Source organism: Brachionichthys hirsutus, unplaced genomic scaffold, assembly GCF_040956055.1.
Source record: "Brachionichthys hirsutus isolate HB-005 unplaced genomic scaffold, CSIRO-AGI_Bhir_v1 contig_797, whole genome shotgun sequence".
NCBI classification, from domain to species: Eukaryota; Metazoa; Chordata; class Actinopteri; order Lophiiformes; family Brachionichthyidae; genus Brachionichthys; species Brachionichthys hirsutus.
The window spans coordinates 50,072-64,844 of NW_027180329.1; the positions used below are offsets into that span (position 1 = coordinate 50,072).

General features: G+C 36.5%; 1 protein-coding gene across 1 annotated transcript in view; it reads right to left on the minus strand.

The window, feature by feature from the left end:
- LOC137912918 (adhesion G protein-coupled receptor B3-like) overlaps positions 1 to 14,773 on the minus strand; it is a gene marked incomplete at its 3' end in the record, with an annotated part of 94,939 nt that overhangs the window by 48,555 nt on the left and 31,611 nt on the right. Inside the window, exons 2-3 of the mRNA XM_068757046.1 lie at positions 7,838 to 7,948; positions 5,284 to 5,445 (exon numbers count right to left, since the gene is read on the minus strand). Of these exons, the coding sequence (XP_068613147.1) occupies positions 5,284 to 5,445; positions 7,838 to 7,948 (273 nt within the window). The remainder of the gene's footprint in view (positions 1 to 5,283; positions 5,446 to 7,837; positions 7,949 to 14,773) is intronic.

Genomic DNA, 14,773 nt, shown 5'->3' on the forward strand with positions numbered 1-14,773 from the left:
TAAATAAATAAAACCATTTTGAAATAAATACCATTTTGATAAATGACAGACAAATAAATAATATGGCTATTAAATTGTAAAATAAGGTAATATTTTATTACATTTCTTATATTTATTATTCTACTATAATTCAATATTTCATGATTATTTTAACAATGTCATACTTTAATAAATAATGACTTTTTATTTATTTCCCAAGATTTTATAACATAAAAACAGTTTTTACTAAGTATTTTTTTATTTCATAATGTCCTTTTTCGCAATTGCCTTTGCCGTTTTTCAGCAGAATGACTTGGTCAGTCAATCAAAGCTAGTGGGTTGGGCCTCTGCTTGATCCTTTATGATTGATTAGTGTGCTTTGATTGACAGACCAAGTCATTCTGCTGAAAAACGACACTAGACATTAAAAGGTCATTTTGAAACAAAAATTGACTTTGTAAAAAGAAATCTTGGACAATAAATAACAAGTCAGTATTTTAAAAAGTATGACATTGTTAAAATAATCATTATGAAATAATAAATTATAATAAAAAATAATAATTAGATATTAAAGAATAATAAAAATATATTCATAATAATATTACATTATTTTACAATTTAATGGCCATATTATATATTTGTCTGTCATTTATCAAAATGGTATTTATTTCAAAATTATGTTTTTATTTATTTATTTCATTATGAATCTTTTGGTGAGCCATACATGACATAAAATCAATTAAAAACAATTAAAAACAAAACTAATGTAAATGAAACACTGAACACACAGACGCTGTGGAACTCCAGCTTCGATCACCTCTATAGATTTAATGTTATCATGCACAGAATGTTAATAAAGAATAAACACAAACTAGCTGAGAGAGTCACGGCAGTAAGATTAAAGGTGTGGATGAGGAGCAGAATGTCTCTTTCATTTCGCTAACAGAAATAGAAAAGACCGTCAAGTTACCGCGGGCTAACTAACGGTCTGCATAATTATTGTGTTGATGCACAAACACGACAACCTGACAACTGTTTTAGGACAACTTTAAGTAACAAACATTTTGGCCAACACAATGGCCATTCAGAGCGACAATCAGCCTTAACAGCACAAATCCAAGCGTAAGCACATCCATTGATGTTCCATGTGATGTTTTCTCATCAGGTACCTCAGCGATTCAGACTAAAACATTTCAATGGCTTATTCCTATAATGAAAACAAATAAATGACACACTCGTACAGCACATTGTTATTTCTGGATCCTGTAATTCCTTACATATTGGTGTAACTGGTGATATTCACAGGTTTCTATTACTATGTTTCTGCTTAGCACCTGAGAAAATACCAACATGTGAAAATGCATTCAATCCTACTGGATGTTAGTTAAATCTGCTCTAATTATACACACAGAGAGAAACCACTCCCTAATTTATTATTATTATTTTTATCCAGATTGGTGCATTATTCCCTGAGAAAAGAAATCTCTGCAATTCTTAAAAATTGTGGACCAGCCTCTTTATCTGAATCTACACCAATATCTAAAATTTTATTCCAGCCCAAGAGCCATCCTCCAATAAGTTCCATGAAATTCAATCAGTAGTTTTTACTCTGTATTGTTGACAATCCAATAAATAAATGAACACACAAACTCCTGACTGGAGGCAAATAAAAGAACAAAGAAGGGATGTCTCATTTAAAAACCAAAAAACTGTATAAACACATTTTAGAAACTATTATTTTAATGGTTGAATACAGTTACAACAGATTTTCATCTGCCTGTTTGCAAATGGTTGGTTGTTTTTTTATTTATTTTTCCCCTGAATGTGAGAGATTTCATTTAAATTACTCAAACAGCTGAACTATTTCCCATTATACTTTTAGGGATGGGTCGAGCATGGGTCAGACCAGCTAAACAGACCTGGAGGAATGTTTGTGGTTGAAAAATCTGTTACTTTTAGAATTTAAATATTTTTCACCCCCCACTTAATTCTGAACATTAACTTGCAAATAGCCTCGCTTTTCTCTTGGATCTTGGCTTGTGTGTAAGCGAAGCATGATTCTGGTTGACAGATGGTAAGTCTTCACAACTGCAGGGGATATTTGTTTTTGGGTCAAAGTTTTACTTTTTTACTTTTGAGAAGGAATATCTGAAAGGTTGACAGAAATAAGAAACCTGCTGTCTCCTCTCTCTCACTAAATGTACACGGTAAAAAGAAAATGTGAATGGTTTCAAAATGTGAACGTTATCATCTGACATTAGTTTCTCTGAACAAAACGCCTCCATTAAAAGTATTGAAAAGGATAGAATTTGAACCCAAATCAAAACACATCTATTTTATTAGCTTTTCTTTCAAAAATAAAGCTGAAAATATCTTGTTTTTAGAATCAGCAGTGGCACAATTGAACAGGTTTGTTTGTGTGCAGATGTGTTTTTACATTTTCAGCCATTCAAGACTGAAGCACAGAAAAACACTATTAATAAATATTGGCCAGAGCATAGGTGTCAGACTTCTTTTATCTGCTGATTGCTTGTGGAATTTAACCTTAGAAATGTATAAGAACCTGTTCCATGGGGATTTGATGGTTGGCCTTCAGAGGAGTCACAATCCACAGCTTGCGCAAAGGTCTAAGATCCTGCAGCACAATTGTCGAACATCCGCTACATAATAGTCGGACCTTGATGGGCCACAATGAGCCCGGCTGCCATCTGTCCCACCCTCTTCCTCCAGGTGCTGCTTTGATGCATTTCAAATAATATCACCTTTGTGCCCCACGGCAGCCAGAGTTCCTTTCATAATTTTGAGTTAAAAGCAGGTTGTCATAGCAGTAAGATAATAATAAGATTGTGTCTTTTCATTGTTTGTATGGGTTTTAAAGAAAAAAATAATTCCTTCCAGGCTTTGATTTAAGATTTATTTTAAAATTGCTTGTCTTTGTTGTCAAATTGAACATTTATTTTTTACATTTTACAAAATTTATTTTTTTGTGTGCACATATGGATGATATTTCTGATTCTGCAGTGTCCGGGATAAAACATTTTCTTTTAATACAAAAATGTTATTTTTATGAATAAATCCACAGCTGCATTAAATTACTGCACTGAATACATTGATAAATCTTGGAAAATAGCTGATTCATTAGACTTTATTGTGGGTGATACCAAATAGTCTATCATGAAAGGAACAGACAAAGTTTTATGGCACCATGCTAATGTAACATTCTTGAATTGCCTTCCATAAATTGCTGAGCAATGCTAGGTATTGTTGGGTAGAAAGAGTGTTGGATGAATCTGCCCTTGCACCATGTTGTGGCTTGTTGTTTACATTTGCTTTACCAGCTAAACAAGCTGAGAAAATAAATAGACCGGCTGTGTGCACTGAAATTCCTGGTCTGAGTCCACATCCATGGCTTCGTTCTGTTTCTGATGACGGTGGAGTTCAACTACATAGACTAGAGCAATAAACCATTTCAGCCTGTAGTGGTGCGCAGACAATTCTTTCTCACTTACCGGTAATTAGGCAAGCCATTTTGTGTATAAGAGTATTGATGAGGACAGGGAGTGTGAGGTTGATAAATTGAAATACTCAGTATAATATTAACTCACTCTGTAAGAGTGCTGAATGCTGATAGCAACCTCATCTAACTGTATTCTACATTACAGTAGAAAGAATTCTGGATTGGCTAAAAATATTAAATATTAAGAGCTGCCTTCTTTCTGCAGAATAACTGCATTTTAAGGATATACACCAATGCTGTTTATTTGGAGGAAAGCTCAAACTAGATGTAGTATTAATGAGGTTTTCCAGATAGATTTATGGAAGTGTGCTTGATCTCAGCAGGCAGTGCTTGAAATATTATTTGTTGTTTGTTGTTGTTTTCAATGGTAATAACAATGAGGTAAGAGTTCCTTCAGACAGGAAGTTATGTGTGTTTGATTTAAGCAATTGTTTTTTGGAGGTATCCTCCCACGTATCAAACAGAAAGTCTGAAGAAAACAAAATATTCTGAGTGCCATGCAGACTATTGGACACTTATTAACTGCATCATGGGACACGTCGAATATGATCTTTCCTTGTGTCTTCATTCTGTGACTAAGGTTATGACTACAGCAGCAGCTTTTTTTTAGTAATGACTTGGAATAACTATTTATGTGTGATCCCAGTATAATGTTTTTAATAAAGTGAAGAGAAAAGATATTAGAAGCAATGCAATTAAAGGATTGCTGGTAATTTGCAATAGTTTACCTTAAAACCCCTATATGATACATTTACATCTCACAGACCTAATCTTTATCAGTTGTGTCAATGTTGTCCCGAACATTTATAGCCTGGTTATTTGGTGAGGAATAGAGCTGCATTTGTCCAAGGGACAAATGTCTCAAATCTGCAGAGCTTGAGATAAATTCAGGAAAGCAATAAATTGTGGTTATCAAAAACTCATACTTTTTTATAACTGGAATTAGACTTTGTAGATTTCTTTATTTTAAACTTGTATCATGTGCTAAATATTCATTTCCATATTAGATTCAAGTAAATTCTCATTTAAATGACTAATTCTTTTGTTGCTGTTGTCCACACATTTCCGGCTTCTCACATCTAATAAATGAAGCACCATCACTCATAGTTTAGAAAGTACAGCTCACTTTATCCTTAACAGGCCCGTCATGCCTTCTCAGAAACACAACGCCTTAAATAACTTGACAAAACACAAGTTCACGATCTGACTACAGAATCAACATATTTGTCTGCATCAAGAATCACAAAAATGAATAACAGTGACTTATTTCGGACAACAACAACAATCTGTCCTATGAGATGCATACAGCAAAAATAACAGTTCATTGCAATCGCCAGTCAGAAAAGCAACCATCGCTGACACCTGCCAGTGACTCATCTGCCATGCCATCAGGAAGAAATGCCTCTCGGTGTGTTTGAGGAAATTCTGTCGAGCTATTTTGGAATGCATGGTTGACCTTCAAGGAAATGAATCTGACGGCGCATCAGTACCTGCTGCTCCCCGAGCTCCACGGAGAGCATGTGTCATTAAACCATCTGAATGCTGATGAATCACCATAAAAGACATGATATGGAAAACACAAATGTGATCATGGAAACAAAATGCACGTCCACAAATTAACATAAAAAAACAAAACATTAAAAATAATTTTATACCTGCAACACTGTTAATACTACATACTCAAAGAGAGACATTGCAAAGTTTGTTAAAGCACAAAAACACATTTTCTCCTTTTGAAAAGCAAATGAGCAAAACATTAATATTCAAGAATCTGCGGCTAACACTACCTGGACAAGGGACAGTGTTATTGCAAACCCTTGATTCTCTTAAAGGGCCGCTGCAGTGTGTTCCGTATGGTGAGACACATGTTCTTGTTCGCACCTGCGACCCTTGACCGCATGTTACAGAACATGAGCTCCACTGGGACCACTCCTCTGCACCTGATTCACCTGTGTGGGAGAAGGGTGACACTAGTTAAATGCAGCAATATGGTCCTAGGGCAGGGCTTACGGGGTGAGGCGAGGCAAGAGGGGGCAGGGTTTAGTCAAATGTGGAGGGTCCACGCAGGGATGAAGTGGGGTCTATTTACACTATTGCACAGACTACACTACCTTTATGTGATCTTTGATAAATACTGAATTATATAGAGCACAAATAAGAGAATCTGCAGCCACAAACACAGCGAGTGGCTGCATTAAGTGTGTCTTTATAGTTTTTGCAGACATCAGCATTCTAAAACAACATCTTTAAAAACGTATTTATGCAAAGATCACAGAGAGGCCACAGCTATGGTTCTAGAAATCAACAAAATACATCAGGGTTTAATCTAACTGTTCAAATCACCTTTAAAAAATAAATAGTTCATACATTTCAATAAAACACAATGTGTTTGAACAAATGGAGAAAATCAGCCTTACCAAACAAAATCACTGTAGAAAATGGGTGACATGCAAGAAGGACGTGAGAAAATAAGATGGAATTCAATGGGTGTTAGTTCAGAAGAAGGTCTGAGTTATGAATTGTCCCTCGCACTGCAGCAGACTATCCAGTTTCCTTGACAACACTAAAGTAGAATCTGTTTTAGACAAAGGTTGAAATAATTTCCAAATGTGCTTTAGCAGGTTGACTCCCAGGGATGATGAAAATTAGAATGTTGGCTGCTTATATTCAGAAGATCGCAGCCATTTTCATGTATATTTCATCTGTTGTCAGTACATTCAAAATTCAATTTTGAATGCCCAGAAGCTAGTGTAGCAGTTAATAATGTGAGTCGGGTCTGTCTATTGTCCATTGTCCAAGTCTTTGTGAATATATGAACGCTTTAATGAGCAGACTTTGACACTGTTTTACTCTGCAGGCAAATGTATTGTCTTTGAATGGTCATAAATAGTACTTCGTAGCAGATTATAAATGAAAATGACTCTCAAAGTTACATTAATCTATTCTGATTCAAATGAAAAGCAATAAGAAAAGATATCAAACATTTCAATCTTCATGATTCATAATGGTTAAATGTCAAGAAGTGGTGAAATGCTAAATTAAGCTGTTTATTACAGTTAGGCAGTTGGGATGACATCCAAAGTCATGGCTAAATGACATATTTGGTGACAAGTCAATGTTCCTGCAACAAAAAAGTCACAAAATAATTGTTTCATTATGTTAAACCCTCAGGTGAATAATTACATTTTGTCAAGGCATTGTGCATTATTGAAATAATTATTTAGAAGTATTTTCATTTGCAGCTCTGAATACATTTATGCCAGTTGAAGTAATTAAATCTTCCCAGAATTTTAAGCAAAATACCTCTTAAAGGTGTTTCGTTTCATTTCGTATGGAGGATACATGGAATCAGCCAAATAGCCCTGCCCTTAATTTTGCACATCATAAAACAGACTGAAAAGTGGATCAATTTGTTAAATGAGGCAGTACAGGGAAATTAAATTGTGTGAGGATGAGAAACAGGAAAAAGCACAGTGATGGGACTTGACAAAGAAACAAACAAACCTACAATGTGTGTAAAGAGGGAGAGGCGTTAATGATGTAATTACATGTTAGCACCTCATGTGTTGCAAAATTATAATGGTAATTAAATGATTTTTTTTTTCAACAATGGCAACCATTTAAATGAAATGATATGGAAAAAAATGTAAAACATCTCCCCAAAAAAAACAAATAATAGTAATAAAAAACAAAAATCTAAATGGCATCTGGATTTAAACCCATCTCCAGAAAACAAATGTCCTAATAAAATGAAGTAAATCAAGAGGGGATTAAATAATTAAAACTAATTTATTTCTATTTCAACACCTTATTTTTTTTTTTACTAATTTTACTCAAAGGCTTATGTGGTAAGTCATTATGACTTTATTGGATGCTGTACTAGATTCAGCCACATAGCTTGGTTTCTCTAAGGCCAGCATCCATCAGTTTAACATTTGTATGTGTATCACATTTGGCTGAAGCTGTGGGTTTTTAATCAGATGACATTTAATTTATCATGCCTTGGAGGAAATGAATAACTACATCAGGGCCATAGTTTTTAAACTGCTGTTTAATTAATGTTCTATGAATATACTCTCTGAGTGATCTGCTTGCCAACTCACTGTGTGACAGTAAAATAAACAGACCTTCAAAAATCATTTATGTTCTATATTCAATGTAAACACTCATATGAAAATGGGGAGATTTATCTACCTAGTCCATATGTTGCAATAGAGAATGAAAAAGAATAATAATGCACAAAACATTTCCACTTAAATGGTGCAGTAAAAGAGAGAGCATGCATGATGAAATTAAGTTAAGTTAACAGAATAAAGTAAAGAAACATAACTATTGTATTACCAGTTTGTGCCATAAATTTAGCAGATTCAGCTTGGTCCTGCAGAGCCTTTGTGTCATGAACTGATCTTGGGCGCTGACTTTTTACTGTATGCTCTCCGATCATTCCATATTCTAAGGGACAAAATAGAGGTTCATATGAAAGCTAGTCTTAAACATAATTTTCTGAGAACAAAAATTTATAACAATACTGTTTATCAGGATGTTTGAAGCAGTACATGGCTCGAAACAAAGACCACACAAGTTTGTATTTACGTTCTCCTTTACTCTAAGGCATAGAACAATGCAACAAATGTATAAGGGTGAGTTGGAGGTATTGAGCTCTAAAGCAGTGTAGACACAAAGCATACATGCAAATAAACTTCAATTGTCTTTTTGAGACTCTTAACACGTCATCAGACCAGCTCCCTTTCTCCCTCCCACCCTTCTGCACACCCAGAAAAGAAAAGCAAAGCAAATTAAAGTAAAAATGTGTAAGCCATCAGAAAGCCACAGAGGAGAAGGGGTCATGAACATAACATGCCATTGATCCACAGTTTCCTCAAACGCTTGTCATCTTTGTGAGATTTATTTCTGGTTTACCCAGTTGAGAATATTGAGAGCTTTTGGAAAAGTAGACAAATGTATTCTGAGCTGTATTCATTACAATGAATGTCTTCTTTGTTTCCAGTGAGGGACAAAGAGACAATGAGTGCAATATTCTGACACCACACTGAGAAAAGTGAAGCAATATCACATTTAGTAAGAATTTGCATCAACTGATTTTAATCCCACACATTGTAAAAATAAATAAATAAAATAATTTAAACAGTTTATAGTTTAAAAGTCATGCTTTAATTAAAGCGTGCATTACTTTTGGCAGTGTGGCCTAATGAGGGGATTATATATCTTGCAGAACTGCATTGCAGGTAATGCATCAGCAACAATTTCACACACAGCTTATGTTAGTACATTAGACAATATAATGCACAAGCCATTGATAAGCAGGATGCTTATGTCTTTCTGCTGAGGGGGACATCAGTTTCCCTATCGGAAATTCCATAAATAGTCTGATCTGTTCAGCAGAGGAAAATCTCTTTAGATCATGTTTTGCAGTAACAGTAAATCACATGACCGTAAAAAAACAAATTGTGATCTCTCTGATCCATGCAAGATATGATTGAATTCAAAAAACAATAACAAAAATCCAAATAAATGAAACCTCCAACTGTAGCACCAACAAAACTGCCTTATTGCTTATGATAAAAGCCTAGAATATTAAGTTGGAGCAATGAAAGGAGAGAAAGCTTCAGGAAAAGAAGGTATAAGAAGCATCAGCACATATACTTCTTTCTGGTGTTCCTGTCTTATTTAATTGTGCCCACATCCATTTGGCAGTGTGAACACACTGGACAAGGACTGTGTAGGTACACAGATGGTGGGGAGGAAAGCAGTCGTACTAACATTCAGTCATGTATGGCTGTAACTACGGTAGATACAAGCTACATTTTGATTGTGTGTTTGCTCTACCCCAAGGCGTTGCTTATTGTGAACCCAGGACCTCATGCAGCAGAATAAAGGGGCTTGATTTCGTCAGCCTGAACGGCTGCTACAGTTTTAAGGAAGGCATACAAAAAGCAGATAGCTACACATCTTTTAAATGGAGTCGTGCAAAGGAAACTAAATGCTAATAGTGTTCAGCAGCATTCCCGTGTCTCACACAAGAGTATAAATAATAAATAAAAAAAAATGGGGGGAGGCAGGGGGGGGGACCATACAAATCATTCTAGATGCTTCCCTGCCTTGTATTCCATAACATAGCAATGATGTCGGCTAGTACAAGAGTCGTTGGATTCCACCATCAAGGAGGACGTATTAGGAGCTGGAGGCTGCTATATTCTACGTTGTCATTCTTAAATGTGAATAAAAATGACTGGCTTCACAAATTATTGATCATAACGCTGTCATGCCTTTGAAAATAAATTGCCTCCATACAACATTGATCAGCTAAGCCTATTAAATAGTGATATTAGCCCTGGAGTCGGTCTCACCTAATCTAATTGAGCTCTCGGCAGCTCATGATGAACAATACAACAAAAGCACTGCAACATGAAATAGATTCTGAAAATGCCATTAAGCGTCACGTCAGTAAGACACTTCGTTTCTTCATCATCTCTTTATGACTGATGTTGAGTAATTGTGTCTGCATCGGTCTGCAAGGATGCTCACCGTGTTGGGGCATAAATGAAAAGTGGTTAATTTATTTAAGGAGACTCGATTTCACGAGAACGAGATTGGAACGGGAGCTTCTTTTGATGCAATGTTAATGTTAATCTTAATGTTGCGTTTCAGCCTGAGGTACAAGGAAAAGAGAGAGTGTTGATACATCTTGCTAGAAAAGAACTGAGCAACAAGCACAGTGGTTTGATTGAACTACCAGAGCTGTATTTAAGCCTGCATGACGTTACACATGAGAGACAAACCAAAATTATAATAACTGGAGGGGAAGGCTGTTGGCGTTTGTCAAGGCAGCCAAAAACAAAGCATGCTTGTTGTCAATTAGAAAGCAGGAAGCGCCGATGATGCATTAAGCATGTTGTTACTTAGAAATATTTCTTTAGAGGAAATGAAGTTTGAGATTCATGAGGTCCCCTCGAAGTCTGGACTAAAGCGAATGCTTATTATTGATATCCATCAACCGCCATGATTCAACGACAAAGCAGAGATGATGCCATTCAGAGAAATTTGTTTTATGCAAGAAGAGCCTCATTCCCTTTGTCATTCCCTTTTATAAAGTATGTGGTCTAGCAATACAAGACATTTTCTTTTTACATTGTAGCGTGAGTATTTTCAGCAGGCTAGGAAATTGGGGAATAGTGACATCACTTTTCTATTCCTCAACATAACCATGGAAGTTTAAATGCATATGAAGGAGGTATAAAATATAACGGTGATATCACACTTAACACAAGGTCAAATCCATGCAACAACACTCTATCTATATATCTATCTACACACACACACACACTCTTTCTCAAAGTTCTAAAGTTCTTAACTTGGAGTGTCTGAATTAGCACCCTGTTCAGTTGTACTTTGCGACACCCAATATCCAATTACCTTCAGTAAATGCAGAAATACGTCTTTTAAAAGGTGCACGCAAAGACAACCTGCCATCACCGTGCTTTGATAATGGCAAACATTTTGCTTGCATGTCAGGGATTATCAGCAAGTAATAAATAGGTGAGATAAGGAATAGGTGAGATAAGGATAAATGAGATTAGGCTATTTTTGATACCTTTCTCTCAAGTTTTAGAAGCTGAAATTGATTTGGTGTCTGGAGCCTTGTTAGCCAGGCTGCCTTGCAGGTTGATCTTATCGTGTGATATGTCTGGCCACTCTAGTAAGGAAAAGAAAACAAGTATTTTGTTATAATCAGCTTTAGAAGCTTTTCTCAAGGGATGTATCTGTTAGCAGAGCCAGCACTGCCTGCTGAAATGGACAACATAATAGGAATTTTTCACCAAGTGTTACAAAACAATGACTGAAATAAGTGCAGAAACCTCATCGCCTATGGTCTTCAGCAGCAGCTATGATCTGTGACCTAGATGGATCACCGTTGTGCCAAAGATGTCCAATAATGCAATTTTTTCCTGACCAGTTCTATTTAGGTAACTCTGATTTGGTGGGCTCAAACATTTCCTCACATCACAGCACACTGACGCTTCCATGTTAATTCATGCTAGAAAGTAGTCGCATTTACTCCTAATCTAATTAATGTCCCACTACGAAGCACATGCAGGACAGATTACAAATAAAGTCTCAGTCAGCATGCAAGGAAAGCCAATGAGAGTTCCCTGAGTCCCTGCTCTTCGTTATCTCTTGCAGGGAATTGCAAGCCTTCAGTCTGGCGCTGACCACATCAGCAGCCGCAATAGAAGACATTTCATTTCCAGGTTCATCTTCACTTTGTGGACACGTTCCATGTGTAATTTAATTGAAAGGAACTAACAGCCAGTCCCATGTCCAATGACTGATGTGTCTAACCTTGCATGAAATGAACCTTTACCGAGAGGCCCTTATGAGTAGCTTCTATCAGCGGCTCTCCGCTGTCTGCCATCCACACATTCCTGCCCGAATGATGAGGTAATTCATTGCCACTGCACCTGCGTAGTGTAAGCTCCCAGAATAGAGATAAGAATACTGTCCAAACAGACAGGGATGAGCATTCCTCCCTGACAGATGTCTGTCTTCAATCCATTTGTGAATAGGTGATTAGGTGATGTTGCAAAATCTCGGTGAACTGTTATTTGTAAAACTGTAATAAGTAGTGATATTTCTGGTATATGACAAGCTAAAAAATGCCATGAGAAAAAAATTACACAATGTGTAATAATAATATACGGATTATGTACTTTATTCGAACACTTATGAGGTAGGACAGTACATTTTATTTTAGTGAAAATTGCGATAGACTCACTGTCGATATAGAAATTAACGATGAAGATGATATGGATCATGTTTATGATGCAATGCCGATATGTCTCATTTATCAAGAATGCACATCAAAAGTCAATCAAAATCTATCATTCAGAAATAAATAAAGAATAAATAAATAAAGAATACTTTACTGAAATGTCCTCATTGTGTCTTCTTATAGCCATTATTTTAACCCCTCACTCTTGGTGGAACCATATCCTTCAGCCAATTAAAAAAACTCAATTAGTCCTTCATTAAGAAAATGAGGGGGTTGCATGGAATCAGATACAAATTACGAATTGTCCTCTGAGACGTACAATTATCCATCATATTACTCCTGCCATCTGTTTGCTTCCTGTTGCCTATCCTAATGACTCAGATTGCAGCCAAATTAGAATTCTGTGCAACTGCCGCTGCACCTGATTGAAGTCATGCGAACTCACCTAAAAATGAAGTGAATGAGAAGAGAACAGCTCAGTTTGCAGCCTTTTGTAAAGTAGAGAAAAAGCTTTTTGCATTTATGCAGAAAAAAAAGGGTCTACTGGAGATTGTATCGATAATCTACAGCACCATGATAAATTACAAGGTTATTGAGCAGTACCTCAGAAAGTAACCTAGATGGAGCTCTGATGTTATCAAAGCACTGCATCAAAAATCCCTGTTGCTGGGTGCAGCAAAGATGATCAGATGGAATCTCTTTTTTTTGTCAAAGACTGCGCAGTTAAGATGCATATTCCAGAGTCTAATTACTAATCTAAATTATGCTACCAAAAACTGGTCAAGGACATCACCGATGTTGTTGTGGCAATAAGTAAATGCTTGCTCATCATTCATGGGACCAAGGTTTTATTTTAATCTAAATTCAAGTGGAGAAAGAACAAAAGAAAAGATCAACAAATGAGGAAACAATTATTTTGTTTTTCACAAAGATGTAGACCTCTGAATAGTAATGAGGTCAATGTGTCGTGTCTTCAGCTCAGCTGCGTGATGCTCTCTGAAAACGGACCGCTTTAAAGCGAGAGTAATGCCGAGATTGCAGCTTACAATTTTCAAAATCACCATCCTTTTCAAAAAAGCAACACTTGTGGAACAGCCGTGACTGAAAGTGGGGCTGCTGCAGGGATACGTCTGAAAGGACTACTGTGCACCAACACAGACAGGGATGGAAGCAGATTACTAATGAACCCATTTCAGAAAGCCTAGTCAGGTTACAGGAACAGTATGGAAACGTACGTATTATAAGCTGTGTAGAATACTGAAGCTTGTCTCAAGATTGAATAATTGAATATTTTGCAGTGAATTCTGATCGGACTCGAGACGACACACCAACAAACCAACAATATATGATCTTGATATAAGGTTGCATAATTACCCTATGAGGCATCCTTTACCACAAGGCTCTTGTTAATCAATATTGAAGGCAAGGGGCTCTTGGCATGAGAAATGACACTACTCTAGTCGATGACTCTGCAGCCACGCACACTGCCAAACCCAATGCCCCCATGCCAAGCAATGCATCTGTCAACTGAGAAACATGACACATTTTTTAGCACCTTTGCGGCCGCAGCCAATTTTCATAGATACCTTGTCCTTTTCTGTGTCATTTTGCTCGGCATACCAAATATGACCTTATGTTTAATACAGTCACGGTTTGGCATTCATGGAAATTCCTCACTAATAGAGTGAAAATGATACGCCAAGGAAACTCAAAGAGCAAAATATAATGTGGACTATATAACCATGTAGGCATGGAGTTGGACGACCATCTTCTGTGGCAAGATAAATCACTTCCTACAACCTCTAATGAGACCTTCATAATTCATGCTGTCAGCTTTTCCACGGCACCAATCATGTCTTATCCTTTAGCAGTGGTAAAACCCACTGCTTCAGACTGCCACCCTGCATCTGTCAGCACAGGGAACATTGTGTCATACGCAAGTTAGTCATGAGGAAGATGCCTGCAACATGCCCTGTCTTTGCTCATTGGTTAAGCTCATGTTGAAGCCAAATACATGGTCCGGAATAATTTCAAGGACACAGTTGTGATGTTGAAACATCCTCAGACAAGAGCACAACAGCAGCCCAATAGGATTTCCACTTAATGGATTCTGATGCAATGTCTGGGAACATGAGAGTCATCCTAGTTATTACGAGGCGCAGAGACATGCTTGGCTGCACTGGATTGCAGTTGCTCATATGTAAGTGCTAATTAAAATTTTAAATGTATTTTCTGTTCAAAATATTTTTTAATCAAAAACCACACTTTGTTTGACCATTCGTGCAAAAATGACAAGCAGATGATCTTGCCAGTTTAATCAGTGGAGGCGCAACAACTTTAGCACAATGTCTAAAATTAAATAAAAAACAAATGTTTTCTATATGCAGTATGTTGTATATCAGGGTTTTTATTGCCAGGAATGTATTAATCATATTTTCATTATTCTACTTAGTTATAGGACCCATAACACATGGATGCATCATCAG